General features: G+C 31.7%; 1 protein-coding gene across 1 annotated transcript in view; it reads left to right on the top strand.

The window, feature by feature from the left end:
* The window catches only part of NLG-4 (neuroligin 4), a 309,809-nt gene extending 288,475 nt beyond the window's left edge, over window positions 1–21,334 (top strand). The window contains exons 11-14 of the mRNA XM_029310718.2: window positions 13,804–14,137; window positions 14,752–15,015; window positions 15,687–15,846; window positions 17,086–21,334. Of these exons, the coding sequence (XP_029166551.1) occupies window positions 13,804–14,137; window positions 14,752–15,015; window positions 15,687–15,846; window positions 17,086–17,235 (908 nt within the window). The 3' untranslated portion in view covers window positions 17,236–21,334. The remainder of the gene's footprint in view (window positions 1–13,803; window positions 14,138–14,751; window positions 15,016–15,686; window positions 15,847–17,085) is intronic.
* Window positions 21,335–21,564: the final 230 nt, after the last annotated feature.

Genomic DNA, 21,564 nt, shown 5'->3' with positions numbered 1-21,564 from the left:
GTAAAAACGGTCATTCCGCTCGGTCGTGCAAAAACGCGCGTGCGAATTCGCAAATCAATCACACACACATACACACGTACATTTACATTGGTATTCGGTCGTGTACCTCGCCCCTCGGAATTGGAATGCCACGCGAAGCGTGTATATCATCAATAAAAAAAAATGCCGGTCGGTCGTTTTAGTTACAGTGTGTTAATTAACGAAAAAAAATTTTTCTTTGATAATAATAATAATAAGATTCATCCCTCGCGTGTTGATTGAACCCTAAAACGCATTCACGACCCGTCGCACTTGTTCATTTCGTCAAAATTCAAAAACAGAATGTAATATAATAGGTGTCTCATTAAATAAATATAAATATGTTAATGTCGATAATAAATTAGTGTGGAATTATTTTTGATAAATTATTATTTATGCAAGCAAATTAATAAATATACGTAGGCAAGATAGAACTATGTATACATTATATTGTATTTTTATATTGTGATAACTATGTTAAATTTATTTTCCAATTAATTATACTTCATTAAATGATAACTTTTCGTGGTTAAAATGTTATTCGTATTTTACGAAATCAATGTTTTAATAATCGGAAAAATTTCATATTAAATATTCTTTTTCAATATTAAAATATTAAAGAAGATAGTAAACAATATTTAAAAAAATATATATAAAATACTCTGACTAAATCAGGTTTTAACATACATCTCTATTATTTTTTTACGGGTAGCAGTTGTGTTTCCCGACAATAATCAAATTAAAAATATGATTAGCACGTGATTAAGGAAGGCATCTTCTTGAACAGACATATAGATTGGCAAGTATATTAAAATAAATGTAGAAATCAAGAACTGTATAACATATATGATAATCGTAATATTACAACTATATTTTTATATTGTAATAGCTGTATTAAACTTATTCTACATTAAATTTCACAAAATAATAATTTTTTATGGTAGAATATTATTCGCATTTTACAAATTTATTGTTTCAATAATTGAATAAAAATTTATATTAAAAAGTTTCTAACTATTTTTAAAAATCAAAAAACAATGCCTTGTAAAAAATATATAAAATATTAAACTAAAGGTTTTGTTTCAATATCCATTTCAATTATTTTTTTACGGATATCAGTTGTGTTTCCCGACAACAATCAAATTAATAAAATGATCAGAACGCGATTTTTTTAAGGAAGGCATTTCCTTATTCTTCATGGTAGATAGATACTTAATTACATTAAATTATTGTTGATCAAAAATGATATTAAATATAATTTCAAGTATTTAAAAATGAAAAAAATTAATACACAATATTTGATAAAAATTAAATCAGGTTTGGATATTCATCTCCATTTTTTTTCCGCCATCGATTGTTTCCCGAACGCAACTTTTTTAAGAAAGGCATTTCCTTATTCTTCATGGTAGATAGATACTTAATTACATTAAATTATTGTTGATCAAAAATGACATTAAATATAGTTCCAAGTATTTAAAAATGAAAAAAATTAATACACAATATTTGATAAAAATTAAATCAGGTTTGGATATTCATCTCCATTATTTTTCCGCCATCGGTTGTTTCCCGAACGCGACTTTTTTAAGAAAGGCATTTCCTTATTCTTCATGGTAGATAGATACTTAATTACATTAAATTATTGTTGATCAAAAATGATATTAAATATAGTTCCAAGTATTTAAAAATGAAAACATTTCCTTATTCTTCATGGTAGATAGATACTTAATTACATTAAATTATTGTTGATCAAAAATGATATTAAATATAATTTCAAGTATTTAAAAATGAAAAAAATTAATACACAATATTTGATAAAAATTAAATCAGGTTTGGATATTCATCTCCATTTTTTTTCCGCCATCGATTGTTTCCCGAACGCAACTTTTTTAAGAAAGGCATTTCCTTATTCTTCATGGTAGATAGATACTTAATTACATTAAATTATTGTTGATCAAAAATGATATTAAATATAGTTCCAAGTATTTAAAAATGAAAAAAATTAATATACAATATTTGATAAAAATTAAATCAGGTTTGGATATTCATCTCCATTAGTTTTTCGCCATCCGTTGTTTCCCGAACGCGACTTTTTTAAAAAAGACATTTCCTTATTTTTCATGGTAGAAAGATTCTATTAGATACTTAATTACATTAAATTATTGTTGATCAAAAATGATATTAAATATAGTTCCAAGTATTTAAAAATGAAAAAAATTAATACACAATATTTGATAAAAATTAAATCAGGTTTGGATACTCATCTCCATTATTTTTCCGCCATTGGTTGTTTCCCGAACGCGCTTTTTTTAAAAAAGGCATTTCCTTATTCTTCATGTAGATAGATACTTAATTACATTAAATTATTGTTGATCAAAAATAATATTAAATTAAATTCCATGTATTTAAAAATGAAAAAAATTAATACACAATATTTGATAAAAATTAAATCAGGTTTGGATATTCATCTCCATTATTTTTCCGCCATCGGTTGTTTCCCGACGACAATCGAATTAGAAAAATGATTAACTTATATTAGTGCGCGATTAAGATATGGCGTCCCCTCGAGCGGACGTGTAGATTGGCAGGTACATTAGGATGAACGTAGAAGGATCCAAGGATCCGAGGTGTAATCCCGACTAATTGAATAGCAATTAGCGGCGACATCGTGCGGAATCCACCGCGCCTTCCCTCGACCCTTCCACGCCCTTCGTCATTCCAATTTACGTTCTCGCGCCGTTCCCTCGTAGCTTACTCTTCGACCTCGACGTCTCACGTACTAACCCTTCGTCAAGGACACTGACGCAGCGCGTCCTGAAAACGGATATGAAGACGGAATTTGAATAACATGTTTACGCGACGCCCATCGTCTCCTGGAGTTAATGGCCTAACGTTGACTTCTCAGGTCGTCGGCAAATTTCGTATTTTGCGAAGCTGCAGAAGCGGAAAATGTATACTCGCGTGTTTCGCCCCGTGAACGGGGGAGACTGAACGGCGAAGCCGCGCGTTTCGTTATTTACTAACGAGATATGATGCGAAGATTGCGAGAGCGCGTGCACCTTATCTGCCCGGGCATTAAACATGTATAGCGTGCATTATAACATTATAAAGTTATGAATTATAATATTATAAAGGTTACGTAAGCTTGTAATAAACTTCTGAAGATGTATTTTCGGAATTTAAATAGATTTTAACTTTTCCAAACTGCATTCAGGAATTGTTCCCGCGGTTAAGTGCACTTTCGAGTATTTAATTATTATATTGAATTTAATTATTATATTGGAGAAATAAAAATTATACAGATAAATAAGCGTCGATGTAATTTGTCGAAATAATTATTGCTTATTTCCTTTTTATTTTAATATTTATTTTCAAAATTATAGATATGTGAACATTTCGTATTTCTTTTGTTCCCGCGGTTAAGTGAACTTTCGAGTATTTAATTATTATATTGAATTTAATTATTATATTGGAGAAATAAAAATTATACAGATAAATAAGCGTCGATGTAATTTGTCGAAATAATTATTGCTTATTTCCTTTTTATTTTAATATTTATTTTCAAAATTATAGATATGTGAACATTTCGTATTTCTTTTGTTCCCGCGGTTAAGTGAACTTTCGAGTATTTAATTATTATATTGGAGAAATAACAATTATACAGATAAATAAGCGTCGACATAATTTGTCGAAATAATTATTGCTTATTTCTTTTTTATTTTAATATCTATTTTCAAAATTTTAGATTCTTATTATAACATAAGAACAAAATTATAGATATGTGAACATTTCGTATTTCTTTTGTTCTCGCGGTTAAGTGAACTTTCGAATATTTAATTATTATATTAAATTTTCTTTTATATATTACTTTCTGTTTCTTTAATACTTCTTCTCAAAATTTTTTATTCTATTCTTTTGCACATAAAAACAAAAATTATACAGATAAATAAGCGTCGATACAATTCGTCAGAATAATTATTATTTCCTTTTTATTTAAATATTTATTTTCAAAATTTTTAATTCTCTATTATAATAAGACAAAAATTATAGATACCTGTATGAACATTTCGTATTTCTTATTCTTCGTGTAATAAATGATAAAAAAAAAAAAAAAAAAAACAACTGACCGAAAAAATCTCTGAAGCTGGTGTCCTTTCAACGTGTGTTAAATAACGAGGATCTCTTTCCGCGGAGCACCGACAGGATATGGGAAAGTTTTTCTTGGGAACGTGGGGCTCTCGCGTGTGCAGGAAATGGGATTCCTTGTCGACGACAGAAGCGTGATCGGTGTATCGAATTCGGTGGTGTAGCTTCCGATTACAAGGATACGAACGTGCCGTGTTGAAGGAGCTTCGCCGAGGAAGTGTGAGAACGAAAGCAGAAGCGGAGAAGGACGAGATCGAAGAGGATGGAGAGTAACACGGATGTATATAGAAAAGAAGGGGAAACATGAATGACGCTAACGAGCTGCTTAATGAATCAGCGGTAAATATCATCAAAGGAACGAAATTGGACTGATAATCCTTCCTCTATTCTTTGTCTCGATTTTCAAGAAGAATTTCCTAATTTTAGCTGATAATTTCAAGAACAATAGTTTATTTATTTCCCTCTTTAATTCTTTAATTAATTAATGGCTGGAAATAAAGAGGACAAGAGAAATTTCGAACTTTTTGCGTTTCTTGAAAAAAAAGATCAAGTTTTAAATTTTTTACGAAGGGAAAAAAGTAGATTGAGGATTTGGAATTTAAGTATATTAAAATAACAGATTTAAAAAAGGTCTAAAAAATCGAAAATTTTTATTAATGCAATATTTAATTGGTATAGGATATGGATTTAGAGTTTTAACAAAGAATATTAGAAAAATATTTAAAAATTTATATTTGGCCTACTTTACATGTTTTAAAAATTTATATTTTATTAAAATATCAAATTGATGTATAGATAATAAAATATCAAATTAAGTATAGATTTATTATTACTATTTGCTAAATAACTTAGATATTTTTTATTTTTTACATTAAAAATAAGAAGTAATTTTTTTCTATATTTTTTAACTTATTTCATTATTTTGTATTTAATTGTTGTGTACATATTTTATAATTTTATTCATAAATTACAAAGCGAATCCTTTTGCCCATTCCTACCAATACAGAGTAAGTAAACATATATTCTAGATCAAAGATAAAATATCTTTCTTTCTTTATTTTAATTTATTTTGCATTTAATTTTATTTTTTTTTTGTTTCTCTTATTATTTTATTTTGTTGTAATTAGCGTCATCTTATTACTTTAGTTTATTGTAAATTACAAAAATCCTTGTCAATATCCTTAACCAATACAGAGTGACCACTAAACGTATCGAGTGTCTCAGACTTCTCAGATTTTACAGCAATAGGAAAAGAGAGACAGGAGGAGACCCTCTTAATAAAATAATGCGATCAAAGCGATCCGCTTCTTTTTTCAGGAAGATATTCCTTGAAGTCATCTTGAGAGTGAAGCGACAACTTCATCCATTTAGCATATAATAAGACCTACATATATAAAGTAGAGGAGACCAGACGCCTCGATTGTCGATCGTAAAATAATCATCGCCCGCGGGTTGCGTGTCTGTCGAGGACATCGTCGCTTTTTTACAGAATTTTACGGAACAAATGAGGGTGCAAGAATAGGGTGGAGAAAAGGGAGGAGGCCAGAAGAGAGTATCGCTACGTGGACGAAGGTAGCTGTAGCAGATAACGGAGATAAGTTCTATAAAAGGTGCGAGGGAGGGAAGAATCTACAACGATATAGCAAGAGAAAAAGAGAGAGAGAGAGAGCGAGGTTAAAGGTTGAGGAAGGGTGAAATGGGGGAACGAAGGGAGAAGTGAGCGATAGGGAAGCTCCATGAGGGAAATATAGCGGAAGGAGTGCTACGCTGGTGCCACGAGATAGCGAAGACGTAGGAGGTCGCTGAAAAAGATCGAGAGACAAATCTACCGCGCGTAAAAAGGCGCCGGAAGAGGGTGGAAAAGAGGGGGTGGAAAAGGGAGGACCGCGCCGGGGAGACGAGGCGGTTTGAGAAATAGTCGCGAAAGAATTTCTTATTAGATTGAAAATTGAAATAAACTCACAGTGACGTCGGTCGCGATCGATTCTCGAAGCTTCCTCCGCTACGCTTCTCTGTAGGTAGTCTCGATCGTGGACTCGAAATCGGGTCACCGGAGAACAGATATCCTGGCCAGGATAGCTCTTGGGAAACGTGACGCGCATCCGCAATACACCGCTATTTTTACAAACACACGTTTAACACATTTCTTTGCCTTTATTGGATCAAATCCTGCATCCTACTGGAGCAAGGATCGCAGATTCCTAGAAATTTCCTCGGAATTCTAGAAATTAAAATCTGAGGATGAATAATTTCGAAAGAGAGGCTTTTCAGAATTAGAATACATTTCGGAAAATATATATCTGTAAATAGAATTTTGAAATTTCAAATTTAAGGGGATTCTGCCTTTGTTCTGTTTTACCGACATCAAGTTAGGTTAGGTTCACTTTACTTTAGGCGCATCCGCAATACACCGCTATTTTTACAAACACACGTTTAACACATTTCTTTGCCTTTATTGGATCAAATCCTGCATCCTACTGGAGCAAGGATCGCAGATTCCTAGAAATTTCCTCGGAATTCTAGAAATTAAAATCTGAGGATGAATAATTTCGAAAGAGAGGCTTTTCAGAATTAGAATACATTTCGGAAAATATATATCTGTAAATAGAATTTTGAAATTTCAAATTTAAGGGGATTCTGCTTTTGTTCTGTTTTACCGACATCAAGTTAGGTTAGGTTCACTTTACTTTAGGCGCATCCGCAATACACCGCTATTTTTACAAACACACGTTTAACACATTTCTTTGCCTTTATTGGATCAAATCCTGCATCCTACTGGAGCAAGGATCGCAGATTCCTAGAAATTTCTTCGGAATTCTAGAAATTAAAATCTGGGGATGAATAATTTCGAAAAAGAGGCTTTTCAGAATTAGAATACATTTCGGAAAATATATATCTGTAAATAGAATTTTGAAATTTCAACTTTAAGGGAATGCTGCCTTTGTTCTGTTTTACCGACATCAAGTTAGGTTAGGTTTACTTTTTATTGAATATATACAAATTGAAAAATCCTCCACAATGGAAGTACTGATAATAATGAATGGGGAGCACTGTCCGGCAACTAATTCTTGCTGTTTTATGCCTCGACATCGATTTTGCACACAAATATACATACATAATTAATTCAAGTACAAATCTTTTGATACAGGCTTTTAATCTCTTTTTTATTACTTCTGTATTATTCTTTCATGTCATCTCTATTGGGAGCGCCATTTTTTGTGCACAAATACGCTGCAGCACTTGTGTATTAAATAAGTATTGTTATGAGCTGATACGAGAGGCCGATAAAAAATCGTAATTTTTTAATTTTTATTGTTTTTTGATTGCAAAATTGCAGCGCTTCTCGTTCATTATTATCAGTATTTTAATTGCGGAGAAGAATTTTTTAATCTGTGTAGCCAATAAAAAAAAAGCCCTTGAATTTAAAGTCGGTAAAACAGTCATGGTCAGCACTCCCTTAATTTTTAAATTTTAATTACTAAATTTATAAATAAATAAATTATTTATTAATTAATTATTAATTAATAAATATACTTATAATTATGATACTAATAATACCAATAAATATACTTATATAATATTGTTAATTGTACAGAGTGTATGAAAGTTTATGCCAAATTGCAGCGCTCCCAGTTCATTATTATCAGTACTTTAATTGTGGAGAAGGATTTTTCAATCTGTGTAGCCAATAAAAAAAAAAGCCCTTGAATTCAAAGTCGATAAAACAGTCATGGTCAGCATCCCCTTAAGACAAATTTGTGATAAAATGTAATTTAAAATTTAAATTTAAAAAAATACAGATTTTCAACCTTAAAAATTCGCCAAATATTGAAAATTGAACAATAAAATGTCAATAAAAAGAAAGAACCATGAATTGAAAAATGATCAGTCAAAAGAATTGAATAAATCTTTGTTTCTGATAGAGCAATATGATATGTTATTCGGATAAGTCTATATGTAGCTCTCCTGATTGACCTAAATATATACGTAGCACGGTATGCATCATAAAAAGTCTTCATTGGAAAACACTTTGCCAATGCCAACAGATGCTATCGCGAGAAAAGTTCGTGGGAGCTTATCGGAGAGAGGCCACAGAAAAATCTTAAGCGACGTCTGCATTTTCGGGGGAAAGAAAAAGAGATGCAATATTATCCGTTTTTTTCACCACAAAATCGTTGCTCCTATCACACTATCGCGAACCAGCAAGTCTATATCACTGATATAATAAAAATAGAATATTGCAACGCGTAATCGTGAAACTATCGATGTTCTTTTGGTACAGCTGATATTATTTGGAGGAATTTTTGGAGGAAAATTAAAGAAAAACTTGAACGAATTAAACAAAGGAATTTAATTTGTAATTTTATACAAAAATATTTTTTTTGAACAATTATTTTCAACAAACAATATTATATTATTTTTAATAATTACATTTAATATCGTGTGTGATTATCGTGATATTTTTATCTAAATTACGAATTTATAGCGTACGAACGAACAAAGATATAAAGGATTGATTAGTTTGGCATCAACAATTTTTCGCTCCAAATTCCAGCGATTTCTCTTTGATGGAAGATTCCATCCTCCGCAATAATTTCCCACCACTTTTTCCATGTATTTGAACCGCATATATAAATCAACTCCCTTCAGTTATATATATATATATATATATTTATCTTTAATAGAGCAGCAATGTTATTGATAATTCGATATCGAATATATACTACAGTATATATACTATATTCGATATCAAATATACTCTCTATAGACTATAGAATATACTACAAGATACTAATCGATATATTGACCGAAGGTATTTATACGTTTCTGTCTCTTACATCACTCGTATCGAGAAAAAAAAATACAGTAGATAACGATAAATTAATAAATTTTTCGAACGCAGCTTAATTATTTTCTAACTAAATATTTTCAAGAAAAATTGAAAAAGAAAAAAGAACTCGGGCCTGGTCACTTAAAAGTTTATATATCATTTAAAATATTTATAATGCTATCAAATTCAGAGTTGTACCACGCATTATCTTTTTATTATTGGCATCGAAATATCGATTCTGAGAAAATACAGACCAACAAATACTTCAGACCATTATGACACTTATCTTTATATGTCAAATAAAGTAATAATTGACATTTCTGTTTAAATTTTTTGAAATAAATTCCGACAATTACACAACTAATGCGCTTATTTCAATGATAATAAACGTTGTAATATAATGTTGCTTCTTCTTCGAGTACTTCGCACTACAAAAATCGAGCCAGCAAACGTTACAAAAGGGTTGTTAGTAAATCATTTCGCATTTAAGTGGAATTTTATGCGCGAGGAATTCGCATATGTTTCATATTACAATGCGCCTCTTCGGCATCGGAAGCTAACGAGCTATAATACAAATCGGATTTCCGGGATGAAATCTCTATACGCAGAATTTCTATCTCAGGATTGCGATTCGCTGCAAACATGTATGTACCGCATATTATCACCAAACGTTGAATATATGTAAAGCTGTACCTAATATATATCTCGCATATGTAATAATAGAAATTGTTACAAAAGTTTGATATATATTTTGTATATATTTTGCTTATTGATTAAATTAATGAAATAAAAGAGAAAAATGTTCCAATTAAATTTTTCATAAATCCATAATTTTTTCATAAAAATTTAGTTCGAATATTTTTCTCTGATATAATAATTACTTTTCATATAATATTTTTCTCCGATTTAAAAATACGCATTTAATTTGAAATTGGGCTAATAAATTTGGCAAATTAAATAGAGAAGAATTTAAAAGCAAGTTTGTGCAGTCTAATTTCTTATTAATCCGTCTTTCAAAATTTGATTGTTATAATCTAAAAATTTGTTACAATATGCATATATGATATAATGATTATTGAGATATAAAATAGCCATTTTCGTAAGATTTTGCTCAACAACTTTGAAAGTCTTCACGTAACAGTCAATAAAAAGCTCGCGTACGACGGTAATCCGGAATATACGATGGCGAACCAACGGTTGTGTAAAAATTCATGAACGTCCACCGGACGACTCGTCCGAGCTCGCCATGTGAATGAAGGAGAATCGATCCCTCTAATCAAACTAAAAGATTCAACGTTACGTTCGTACCGGCGATCTTTCTCTCTTCCTTACTCCCTTTTCGCGTTTGGTTTCTCTCGACCCGCACATATCAAATGTGGGAAACAACAGTTTGAAATCAATTTTTTTATATAGAGAAATATTTATGTGGAAGATCAAAAAATTATTAAAATTTAATGATGCATAAAAAGTTTTTTCTTCTTATAAAAAAATATCGAGTCGTAAGATCAAAAGATTATGCAAATTTGGTGATACATGAGTTTTTGAAGTTTCTTTCTTACGGAGAAATATCGAGTTACAAGATCAAAAGATTATTAAAATTTGATGATATATAAGTTTGAAGTTTTTTCTTATAAAGAAACATCGACTTGGAAGATCGAAAAATTATTAGAATTTCGTAATGTGTAAGTTTGAAAGTTTTTCTTATAAAAAGAAAGATTGAGTTGAAGGAAAACAAAAAATTATTAGGTAATACATATGTAAGTTTGAGATTTTATCTTACAGAGAAAAATCGACTTAAAAGATTACAAAATTCGATATTACATGAAAAGAAATTGCTTCGAGAAATAAACATATTTGTTGCCCGAATTTGCTCCAAGATGGTAAAATCGATTATTCCATTTTGAAAATGATGGTATATAATAAGATTAAAATAAATTTGGTATACAAGAAAGCATTTGGAATAATCAGCTTGATTTAAGTCAATGTTATTATCCGTAGAGAAAAATAAGTTCGGAATTAATTTATCATTTTTCTTCGAGGACATTTACGGTCTGTTAGACATTTATCTTACATTGTCTTGTCATTTGATCCACATTGTCGTTCGAAATAACATGAAAATAGTCGTCTCATATAGAATTCTTGCTATAAATAAAAGCTAACGTTAATAAGAGACTAATGGTTTTTTCTTCTTGTTATTTTGTTTTTTCTGCCTGAGTAGCCAACAATCAATAATGCTTGCTTGCGTTCAGAAAAAGATACATACATAATATATACATGTTTCTTTATTTTATATTACTTTTCAAAATAATTAAAAAATAAAATTGATATAAAAAATTGTCCCAAAAATAAGCAAATTTTAAATAGTTGTAACTTTGTTTCGAAAAATGATAATTTAAATTCTAAAAAAGGGTTTTAAAGCTTGAAAGCTCTATTTTCGAAAGATCATAGCTTTCTTAATTTTCTTCAATTCTGATATTTTTTACATACAGAAAACGACGAACATAACAAAATGGAATATTTTTTCTTATTTTGTAGACGTATCGCATACACAAGAAGATTTGGAAAAAGTTTTTGACATTTTTACGTTAAAACCTGAAATTTTCCCCGCAAAATCATTTTTTTAAATTTAAATTTCGATTTTTCCTTATCAAGTTATCGCAAATTAAAGAGAAAATGTTATTTTCACTTTAATCGTTCATAACTCCGTTAAAAATCATCGTACATTAATTTTAATAATGGATTCTTAAAGCTAAATCTGTGCTTTATAATATGATATAGAGACTGAATTTTTTTTTAACTTGTGGATTTTTTACAAATAGGTGCAAATAACGAAGAAATTTGCGAATTTTCTCATTTTTGTTTAAACTTTGAAAAAAAAGTTACGTAAAGTGACTAAAAAATTTTATCGACTGAAATTTTTATGTCTCTTAGTACCTCAAACTTGGCAAAAAATCACAGACTTGCGATGGTAATTTCTCTCATCATTCTTTTATCAATCTTGCATCATTTTTTTTAAACAAAGTTACAGCTATTTAAAAATTTGCTTATATATATTGGACAATTTTTTTATCCCTTAATTATTTTGAGAAGTCTGTATAGTTAACTTAATAGTAAATTAAAAAATAAATAACAAATTTTGCGCGCATACAATTAAATTTTGACAGCTCACATTTTGACAGCTCGTATTTTGACAGCTCGTATTTTGACAGTTCGTATTTTGACAGTATTAATCCTTATAACTTGATGGCACAATAACTTCGCTGTTCCTCTGTAAATACAGGCATTTCTAAATCTATAATATTTAGAACCGCGGAAAGTGGACGAGCAAATTCCGCTCATTGGTAGGATGCTATCCATATTTCTACCGTTCTGTAATCGAACGATGCACACGAGGGCGCGGCGCTTAAACACACACACAGCAGTGGTAAGGTCGTATCCTTTTCAAAGGATTCGCGAATATTAAACGAGCTGCCGCGAACCGTGAATCAAAGCGGATTCCTTTGAGGACTTCTGCGCGCGGGATTCGGCGCGCTCCAGAGAATTTTGCGTCTCTTACGACGGAAACAGCGCCGGCAAAACAAGCGCGCGCGCGCATACCGGAATCAGCGAAATACACGCGTAAGCAAATAAACTGTATATGAGATCCCCTCTCGGCTCCAGAGAAAGCCAGGGATATTCCTCTTTTTGGCCGTTCGCGCGAGAACGCATCTGCAAACCCCGAAATTTGGAAATAAGTTTACTCCGAGTTTCGGCGAACAAGTCAAAAAGGATGGAATAATTCATGGACGAATAATAGAAGAAAAAGAAATGATCAGAAATAGATCCGAGAGTGTACACGTACATAGGGTCGTTTTTGGAAATTTGTTTCGGGATTAAAGTCGAAAAATCTACTTTGTGTAAATTATAGAGGAACACGAATGTCTCTCGTTGAAATTTTTAAGAAAGAATTTTCTCTCCTTTTTATCGGTCTACAGCTATAAAATGCAATTTGGCAACATCGAGCTAGTTGTATGCCCCGTCGCATTGTAACAAGATCAACCATGGAGCTGCAGCTGCATCCAAAGCCATCGGAAATAGATTATCGTGCAAAACTCGAGACTCCGCGCAGGATTACTTGCGATATCCAGCTTGTCGCTAATGTATCATTTCACTGGCACTTCAATCCTTTTGTTCCTTTTATATATTTATAAAATAAAAATATATCTGTGTGTCGCTTATATTATACATATATAATAATATTAATATAATTTATGTGATGCCTTATTATATATAATATATAATAAAATATATATAATTAACACAGATCATTTTTTTAAACAAATATTTAAAAATTTTAAATGTTATACTTTTGTTAAAACTTACAATGAAAGAATAGGATATATAAGAATTTTATTTAAAGTTACATAATAATTTATAAAACCATTATATTTAATATTTTTGCCTGTGTTTCCAGAGGCAAAAACTATTCTCTCTGTATTTATCTTTTCCTTAGAAAAAATTTCTAATTATAAAAATAATTTTATTTATCCTGTGTATGAAACACTGAATGATAATTATTGCAGGACTGAAACTACAAATAAAAATCACTATTACAATTAAAAAATAAAATTTAGAATAATATTATTTAATATTATATTATTATTAGATAAGAATTATTGGAACAATTTATAAGAATATATTATTTAATATTTTTCTGAGATAAAAACTTCTCTCTCTCTCTCTCTCTCTCTATCTTTTCCTCGGGATGAAAATTCTAGCTAAATACAATTGTTAAATAATTTTATTCATCCTGCATATGATGGTGGTTGCAGGAATGAAGCCGAAGATGAAAAATCACTACAGAGCGCATCAGCTGTCGGTCTGGCTGCGTCTAGTCCCGGAGCTTCATCGTGCCGGAATGGAGGATGTCGATTCCAGACACAACTTGTTCCGCGGCCATAGCGACCCCAGTCTGTACGACGGATCCGTGAGACCGGATCCTCTCAGCAGGATCAGCGAGGAATTCAAGAGGAAGAACGTTAGCACGGATCCGCCGACCACGACGGATTATAGCATTACGACGTGCGTCAGCCTTATCCCGGGCACCAATCTTCAGAACGTCCATAACGCTAGCACCGACACCTTGGCCAGCCTGGACGCAGCTGGGTAATTATCCAGCCTTCGAGATAATATCGCAAGTTTGCTCCAAGTTTATATAATAGTTTCCACTACGCGAGACTCCAGTTCAGAGAGACCTGTATTAATTTAATATAATTTTACTCGTGAGAAATTGTCACGAGATGATGAAGCGTCATCTCGCAATCAAAGTTTCGAGCGTGAAAATTGCATCGTGCCGTTAATCAGTACCTGACAGTTTCCGTAAAGACTTATCGCTAAAATTAATATAATTTTTATTATATTTCAGGAAAAAAAAATATTTAACCCTCTTTATCAGCTCTTTAGCAACTGCTGAACATCTTTTACTTACATTTCAAGTTTCTTGTACCCATATATTTTTAGACGTATTCATTGTTTGTGAGTGTAAAGAAATAATTTAAAATTTTGTTTAATCAAAAATATTAAAAAAACATTTATTATTCTATTCAATCAATAAATAAAAGGGTGCGAAAAAATAATGTTTTATCAAAAAAATCGAGGACGGCGTTTAGGATTACCTTCAAGTTATAATATAAAAATTTTATATTCTTGGAGAAATGAGAAATAGATAGCAGTTTTATTTAACGATAGATGTTTATTTAAAAAATTCCTTACATGTACAGTTATGCGGCATATTCGACGGCCTTGAGTGTGACAATCGCGATCGGCTGCAGCCTGCTGATCCTGAACGTCCTGATATTCGCGGGCGTCTATTATCAAAGAGACAAAACGCGGCTCGAGGTGAAGAGCCTTCAGCAGCAACAAATGTTGAGCCAACAATGCGGTCCTCGCGGTTTCACAGAACTAAAACAACCACCGCCCCCGCATTCCCATTACGCCGGAGCGGGCCAAGTGATCGTCGACGTTGAGAATGAAATGTTGAGAAGGTATCGAAACAATATCAGCATAGAGCAGTAATTTAGAAATTTTTAAGGATAAATTATTTTTTTTTTTTTTTATACTAATTATATATCTTTAGACGTATCGATTATTTATCAGTATAAAAATCTTAAGGGGATGCTGCCGTAGTTCTGTTTTATCGACTTTAAGTTAGGTTAGGTTCACTTTTTATTGAATATACAGAATATTATTAGTTCTGTATTATTCTTCCAAGTCACTTCTATTGGGAGTGCGATATTTTGTGCACTAATAAACTGCAGAACTTTTGTAATAAATAAGTATTAATTGTTATGAACTGATGCAAGAGGCCGATAAAAAACTGTAATTTTTTAACTTTTGTTGTTTTTTATACGAAATTACAGCGCTCCCCCTTCATTATTATCAGTACTTTAATTGTGGAGAAAGATTTTTCAATCTGTATAGCCAATAAACAGAAAAGCCCTTGAACTCAAAGTCAGTAAAACAGTCATGGTCAACATCGCCTTAAGGGATGAGTTATTTTATAATAAAATCTCGTTAGTTAAAAAAATTTTTTAGTAGTTATTTTAATACAATTTTTGTTTATTTTTTGTAACTAAATTATATGATATTACATTACACTTTTATAGTTATTGATACACAGCAAGTTTTAAGGATGTATATATTTCTATTGTCGCAGAAACGTAATGAAAGGACCTCCTAACGATCCTGGCGCTCCTTTCCAAGGGCAAGGAACTCATACACTGCCTCATCAACATCATTACCAGAAACATCAGCAACAACAGCATGCCACCCTTCCCCGAGCATCAGTCATTCAAGAGATAAACACACAAACTCAAGTAAGTAATTTCAATTTTATTTTTGTTCCAATTAAAAAAATAAATATAGATAAGATTGTTGAAATATTTATTCTAATATTTTTTTATTAAATTTAATTCCACAAATAACTAATTATACAAATGATTAAATATTCTTTTATATCTATCTTTCATAAAGATTTATATTATAAGCGTAAAAGAGAGAGAAAAATGTGTAACATACGCGACAAAACAATAAGTCTCGTCGCGTAATAACTTTTTCACGTAATATTGTTTCTCTAATAAAGTTTGTTGTGCGAGGTCTTTCAAACTTTCCCAGCTCAGAGATTTAATACCTTGGGAAGGCATAACGTAATCGGAATTATGATCGTAAAGTATGGACCGGATCTGCCATCCCCTGCATATATTGTATCTGACCGCTTCTCAGATTTCTCGGAAACTTTCTTAATAGAATTATGCGAATTGAAATTCTGTGTAAAAGGTATCACGGGAAACTTTCTTTGAAAGGTCTGTGAAAATAGCGCTGTCAGTTCTCCATACTTCATACAAATCGAAAATAATTTTTAACTTGGCATACTTTTCCGTGACTTGATCTAAAGCTTAACAATTTAATTAAAAAATATTAAAAAATTAATAAGTAAAAATTTGTTAATTAATAAGTATATTTATTAGTATTATAATTATAAGTAAATTTATTAATTAATAATTAATTAATAAATAATTTTTTTATCTATTAATAAATTTAGTAATTAAAATTTAAAAATTAAGAGAGTGCTGACCATGACTGTTTTACCGACTTTGAGTTCGAGGGTTTTTCTTTTTATTGGCTATACAGATTAAAAAATCCTTCTTCACAATTAAAGTACTAATAATAATAAACGAGGGGCGCTGTAATTTCGTATAAGAAAACAATAAAAGTTAAAAAATTACAGTTTTTTATCGGCCTTTTGCATCAGCTCGTAACAATACTTATTTAATACAAAAGTCCTGTAATTTATTCGTGCACAAAATATGGCGCTCCCAATAGAGATGACATGAAAGAATAATACAGAAGTACTAAAAATATTATCAATACTTTTATTGTAGACAATTTTTCAATCCGTATATTCAATAAAAAGTAAACCTAACCTAACTTAAAGTCGGTAAAACAGATCAACCCAGCATCTTTTCAATAAATAAAATTTTTTTAAATATGTAAAAAACTAAAAAAATTGTTTTAAATCAAAAAAGCTGATTCTCTCACGTAAATTGCTTTTCCAGGGTCCTCCGAACGGATCTATACACTTGACGGTCCCCCGGGCTCCGCCGCCACCCAGGGCGAAGAGTCCGCCGGAGAACCAACCCCTTCTGCAGAGTGCGACGGTCTCGAGTCGCGTGTCCCAGGCGACGATGAGCGAGATGCGAGTGTGATGCTTGGACCCCCCTCCGAAGCCAGTCGTCCCAGATGTCCTCACGGCGTCGACCTTGCTCTAGGCAGATTCGCCGCGAACCTGTCGCGAGTGGCGGCCCCAAAAGCTGCCAACTCTTCGACGGGTCGACGCAGAATATCCCGGGGAACGTGAGCTGCGGACAAACGGAGGGGGGTGCTGGGGAGAGATTCCTCACCGCTGAGGGATGGTCGAGCCAAGATTGCGTCTACCGAATACAAGAGAGAGAAAATACCGATCGAAATGCGCTATTGCGAATTTAGAAGTGCGGAAGAGAGAGAGAGAGAAAGAAACTGCGAGCCACAGCAGAATACAAATTAAATACGTAGAGTTTAAATCTGTCCCTGCAATTTCTTCGTAAATCTCTTCTCTCGGATTAGAAAAATATACGTATACAATATATATGCTCTCGTATAACGCGGAAGGGATAATGTTTCGCGTTTACACGATACTCATGGGGTTGTACAAAATTCGTGGAAATGACAAAGGTCATTTGTTAACGAAGGGAACGCGCAAAATTTTTCCCAAAATTCATGAATTTATTATCCATCGCGTTATACGAGGCCTATCATAATTTTCTCTTTTTTCTTTGTTTTTACCATCGCGTTACGTAGAAGTATTATTACCTCTATACACAATACACGAGGGTCTTGCTGTATAAAACTTCAGAGGGTGCATTTCTACAGAACGCGCAAAGTAATAGAATTCTTAAAAAATTTGAATTTACTAAAATTATAATTTTACACAATCAAAGTAATTGATAAGAATACAGTTTGCAAAAGAAATATATATGTAATATATACGAAAGAGTTTTAAAAAGAAAAAATCTTCACAATCTTATAATAATTATTATCGATTGAACCGCGATAAACGAAAGAGCTGTAAAAAATATTTCACAGCGCCTTTCGCTTGAGACTCTACGATAGTCGGTGGACGTCGATAAAAATACTTACGAAGTTTGAACATCAAGTGAGAAAGAAATGTGGCAAAGTCGGTCAGATCACGTTGGATCAATCGAGGCTTTAATCAAATTTCGTGCGAAGGAATCAAACGCGAATGTGAAATTTCGCTAATTATATTATTAGTCGATAAATGAAGAATCTCTAGTCGTTAAAGATGACGAAAGGAGTGACGAATGGCTCAATATGTGAATCTCGACGGCGATGAAGACACCCTGTAAAAAAGAAGACATACTAGCCATATTACGATGTTAGATGTTCCTTGTACATAACGTGAATTTATATATACATATAAGAACGCCAAAGAGTTTGCTACTTTGTAAGAAGACTTGTATCCGCGTATCGTTTGATTATTAATCCTGGTTTTTTTTTTTTTTTTGGTTGATGTGTCGATATTCACGCGTGATGTCATAGAAGAATGAATGTAAGAGAGAAATTTTTCGAAACGTAATGAGCGAGCTTGTTTATTGACGAGAATCGACTGATTAAGCTTTCAGAACTTCAAAGTGTCAGATTCTTAATTCTTTGTAGAATATTTTCTACATATATAAAGTCTAATTATAGAATCCTCCTTCAAGTCCTTTAACCACTCGTAAAATAGCTAATTCTCAGCCATAGTGTATCAAGATTAATTCTTCTGTCAATGCATTTTTTAAGGTGATCCTAAACGTCCTTGAGAAGTCTGTGATTTCCGTCCTGTTTTATCGACAAAATGTGAGGTTAGATAAACTATAAATCTATTTATTGGCTATACGGATTGTTTTTTTTTACCTGAAATTAGAACGCTTCGCCCTTTGTTAATATTAATACTTTAATTTGTTTTATTAATACTTTAATTAATACTTTAATTTATACAGGAAAAAGATTTATCAATCTGTATAGTCTTTTATATCTTGGTTACAGAATTATGAATTCTAAGCACACATTCATAATTCTGTAACCAAGATATATAAAACTATACAGATTGATGTCTTTTTCCTGTATAAATTAAAATTTTAATATTTCAATATTAACAAAGGGTGAAGCCTTCTAATTTCAGGTAAAAAACAATGTGTATAGCCAATAAATAGATTTATAGTTTATCTAACCTCACATTTTGTCGATAAAACAGGAAGGAAACTTATTAGGTTTGCTTAAGATTCCCTTAATGGGTATCATTGCGACAATTTTTTTTATATTAATTTCTGGGTATCAAATATTATTTAGAAAATTTCCTAAAAATACAAAGGTTTTTTGTTTTGGGCGGAGAAAAATTCCGACGTTTTGAAAGTTTCTTTTGATACCCGGGTTCATCGACAGAAGGGTTAACTGATCATATTAAAGTGCGAGAAAAAAGATCGTCAATGCAAGCAATGTCGCTCATTATCGTTTGCTCTAATTAACACTACTTGCCACGCAAGTAACTCATCGCGAACGTATGTATTGCACATATGAATTATGATACACGATACGCACATAGAATGATCTTCGTACCCTCTCCATGTACGCGTATCTACGCATATGTGTTTTATATATATTATATATATATACATATAAGAGGTGATCGGACACAGTTATTAACCATTGTCATGAATCTGTCTCTTTCAATTTCTTCATTTTCGTTTCGACATATCTTCTTACTTCTTATACTGAAATAATGCTTCTTAAGAAAATTTTATAAACCGGTCATATCTTTATTATACAGCTACTATACAATTTTATACATTCAGTATTACACTATTTGCGACAAAAGTCCGATTTCCCTGTTGCTTTTCCGCGCAAAACAAACACCAGAAAGCGATCCGATGTAATTCGAATCCGTGTGGCGTCGATTTTTCAAGGTTTGAATTTTTATCGGACACACGGTACATGTGATTGTCTCTGTTCTTTTTGTATAAATATTATACATATATATAGGTGTAAAATAAAAACTAACGTAAATCTGTTAAGCGTAATAATACACTGCCACAAGACTACCGAAGTTAAATAAGGAGAACTCACAAGCTGCAGTTCTCTTTTCACCTTATAAAATAATTGCCCTAACTATTTAATAATTTTTGCAAAACAAATTAACATATTTATTTAAACGTATTTCACATAATTACGCGCAAAATACGGTACCGACAAGAATTTTTTATTACCTCACGAATCTTTTTATGCGAAATTAACAATACGTTTTCGATAAGAGCCGAATATTTATCAAATTCCTTTTCGCGAGGAACGACTTATTGAATCGATAGATCGATAGAGAAAAAACTTTTTGTACATACGCACCTTTGCAAAAAACGCAACATCAAAGGGCGCATTTTGCTTGCTTCTGCGCAAAAGAGAAAAAAACACGGCGATCGCGGCCACGAAGTGGCTTAAGTTAATTCCTGAAATCCTTGAATCCTTGGATCCTCGTAATTAAAGGATTCTACCGTCCTAGAAGGATCTTATACTTTTGTAATTAAACAAACCGTAGCTCGTAGAGCGGAAAAAATCTCAAATTGGCAGCAGAAGCTCCTGCTTATATAAAATGAGGATGAGAAAAGGAAATGTAAAAATATATATGCATTATAACACGGCAAACCTTGATCCAGATTGTGTCCGAGATATGATTTTTTTTTGGAAATATGGAAATTTGATGAAAAAAAGGAAAATGTAAACGCGACGAGAAAAAGACGTCGTCTTTCGCCGCAAACGTAAATTTTAGCAAGGATTCGCAAGCGTAAACTAAATATCGTGGGCGTTGTATGATATCATCATCAAGTACGGGACAATCCGAATATAATTAAAGATTAAGAGACAAAGTTGGTAATAGTAATAAAAAATAAGAGAAAAGAAAAGAGAGTAAAGGAGGGAAATGCGTGAGAGAGAAAAGGAGAAGAAAAATATACCGGAGAGAATTAAGAAAAGATGTTTAAGAAATTTAAATAACATATTATAAATATATATATAAATATATATATTATACACAACATATTACACAATTGTAATAAATTATTATGACGGATATTATTATATTTATGTGAGACCTTTAGCTGGCCTCGCGCTCTCCTAGAACGATACCTCGATTATACTTTCCGGCCGAGGGCGAGGCTACCTGTTATGTTTAACGTTTTTTGTTGTCAAATTGTAAATATATAACGATATACATGGAAATCTCAATTTACTTATTGTATCCATACACGCGTTCCTGATCCTCTTTATTATTCACTCTTTGAATATAAAACTAATATAACAGGAAAAATATAACTAATATTAGGAATTGTATAATACTAATATTAGGAAAAATATAACTAATATTAGGAATTGTAATAATACTAATATTAGGAAAAATATAACTAATATTAGAGAAAGAGAGAAATTATAATATTAATATTAGGAAAAAT

Source organism: Nylanderia fulva, unplaced genomic scaffold, assembly GCF_048542155.1.
Source record: "Nylanderia fulva isolate GAGA-0341 unplaced genomic scaffold, ASM4854215v1 Scaffold15, whole genome shotgun sequence".
Taxonomy (NCBI): Eukaryota; Metazoa; Arthropoda; class Insecta; order Hymenoptera; family Formicidae; genus Nylanderia; species Nylanderia fulva.
Note: the sequence above shows the minus strand (reverse complement) of the source record. Positions and strands in the feature narration are given on the sequence as shown.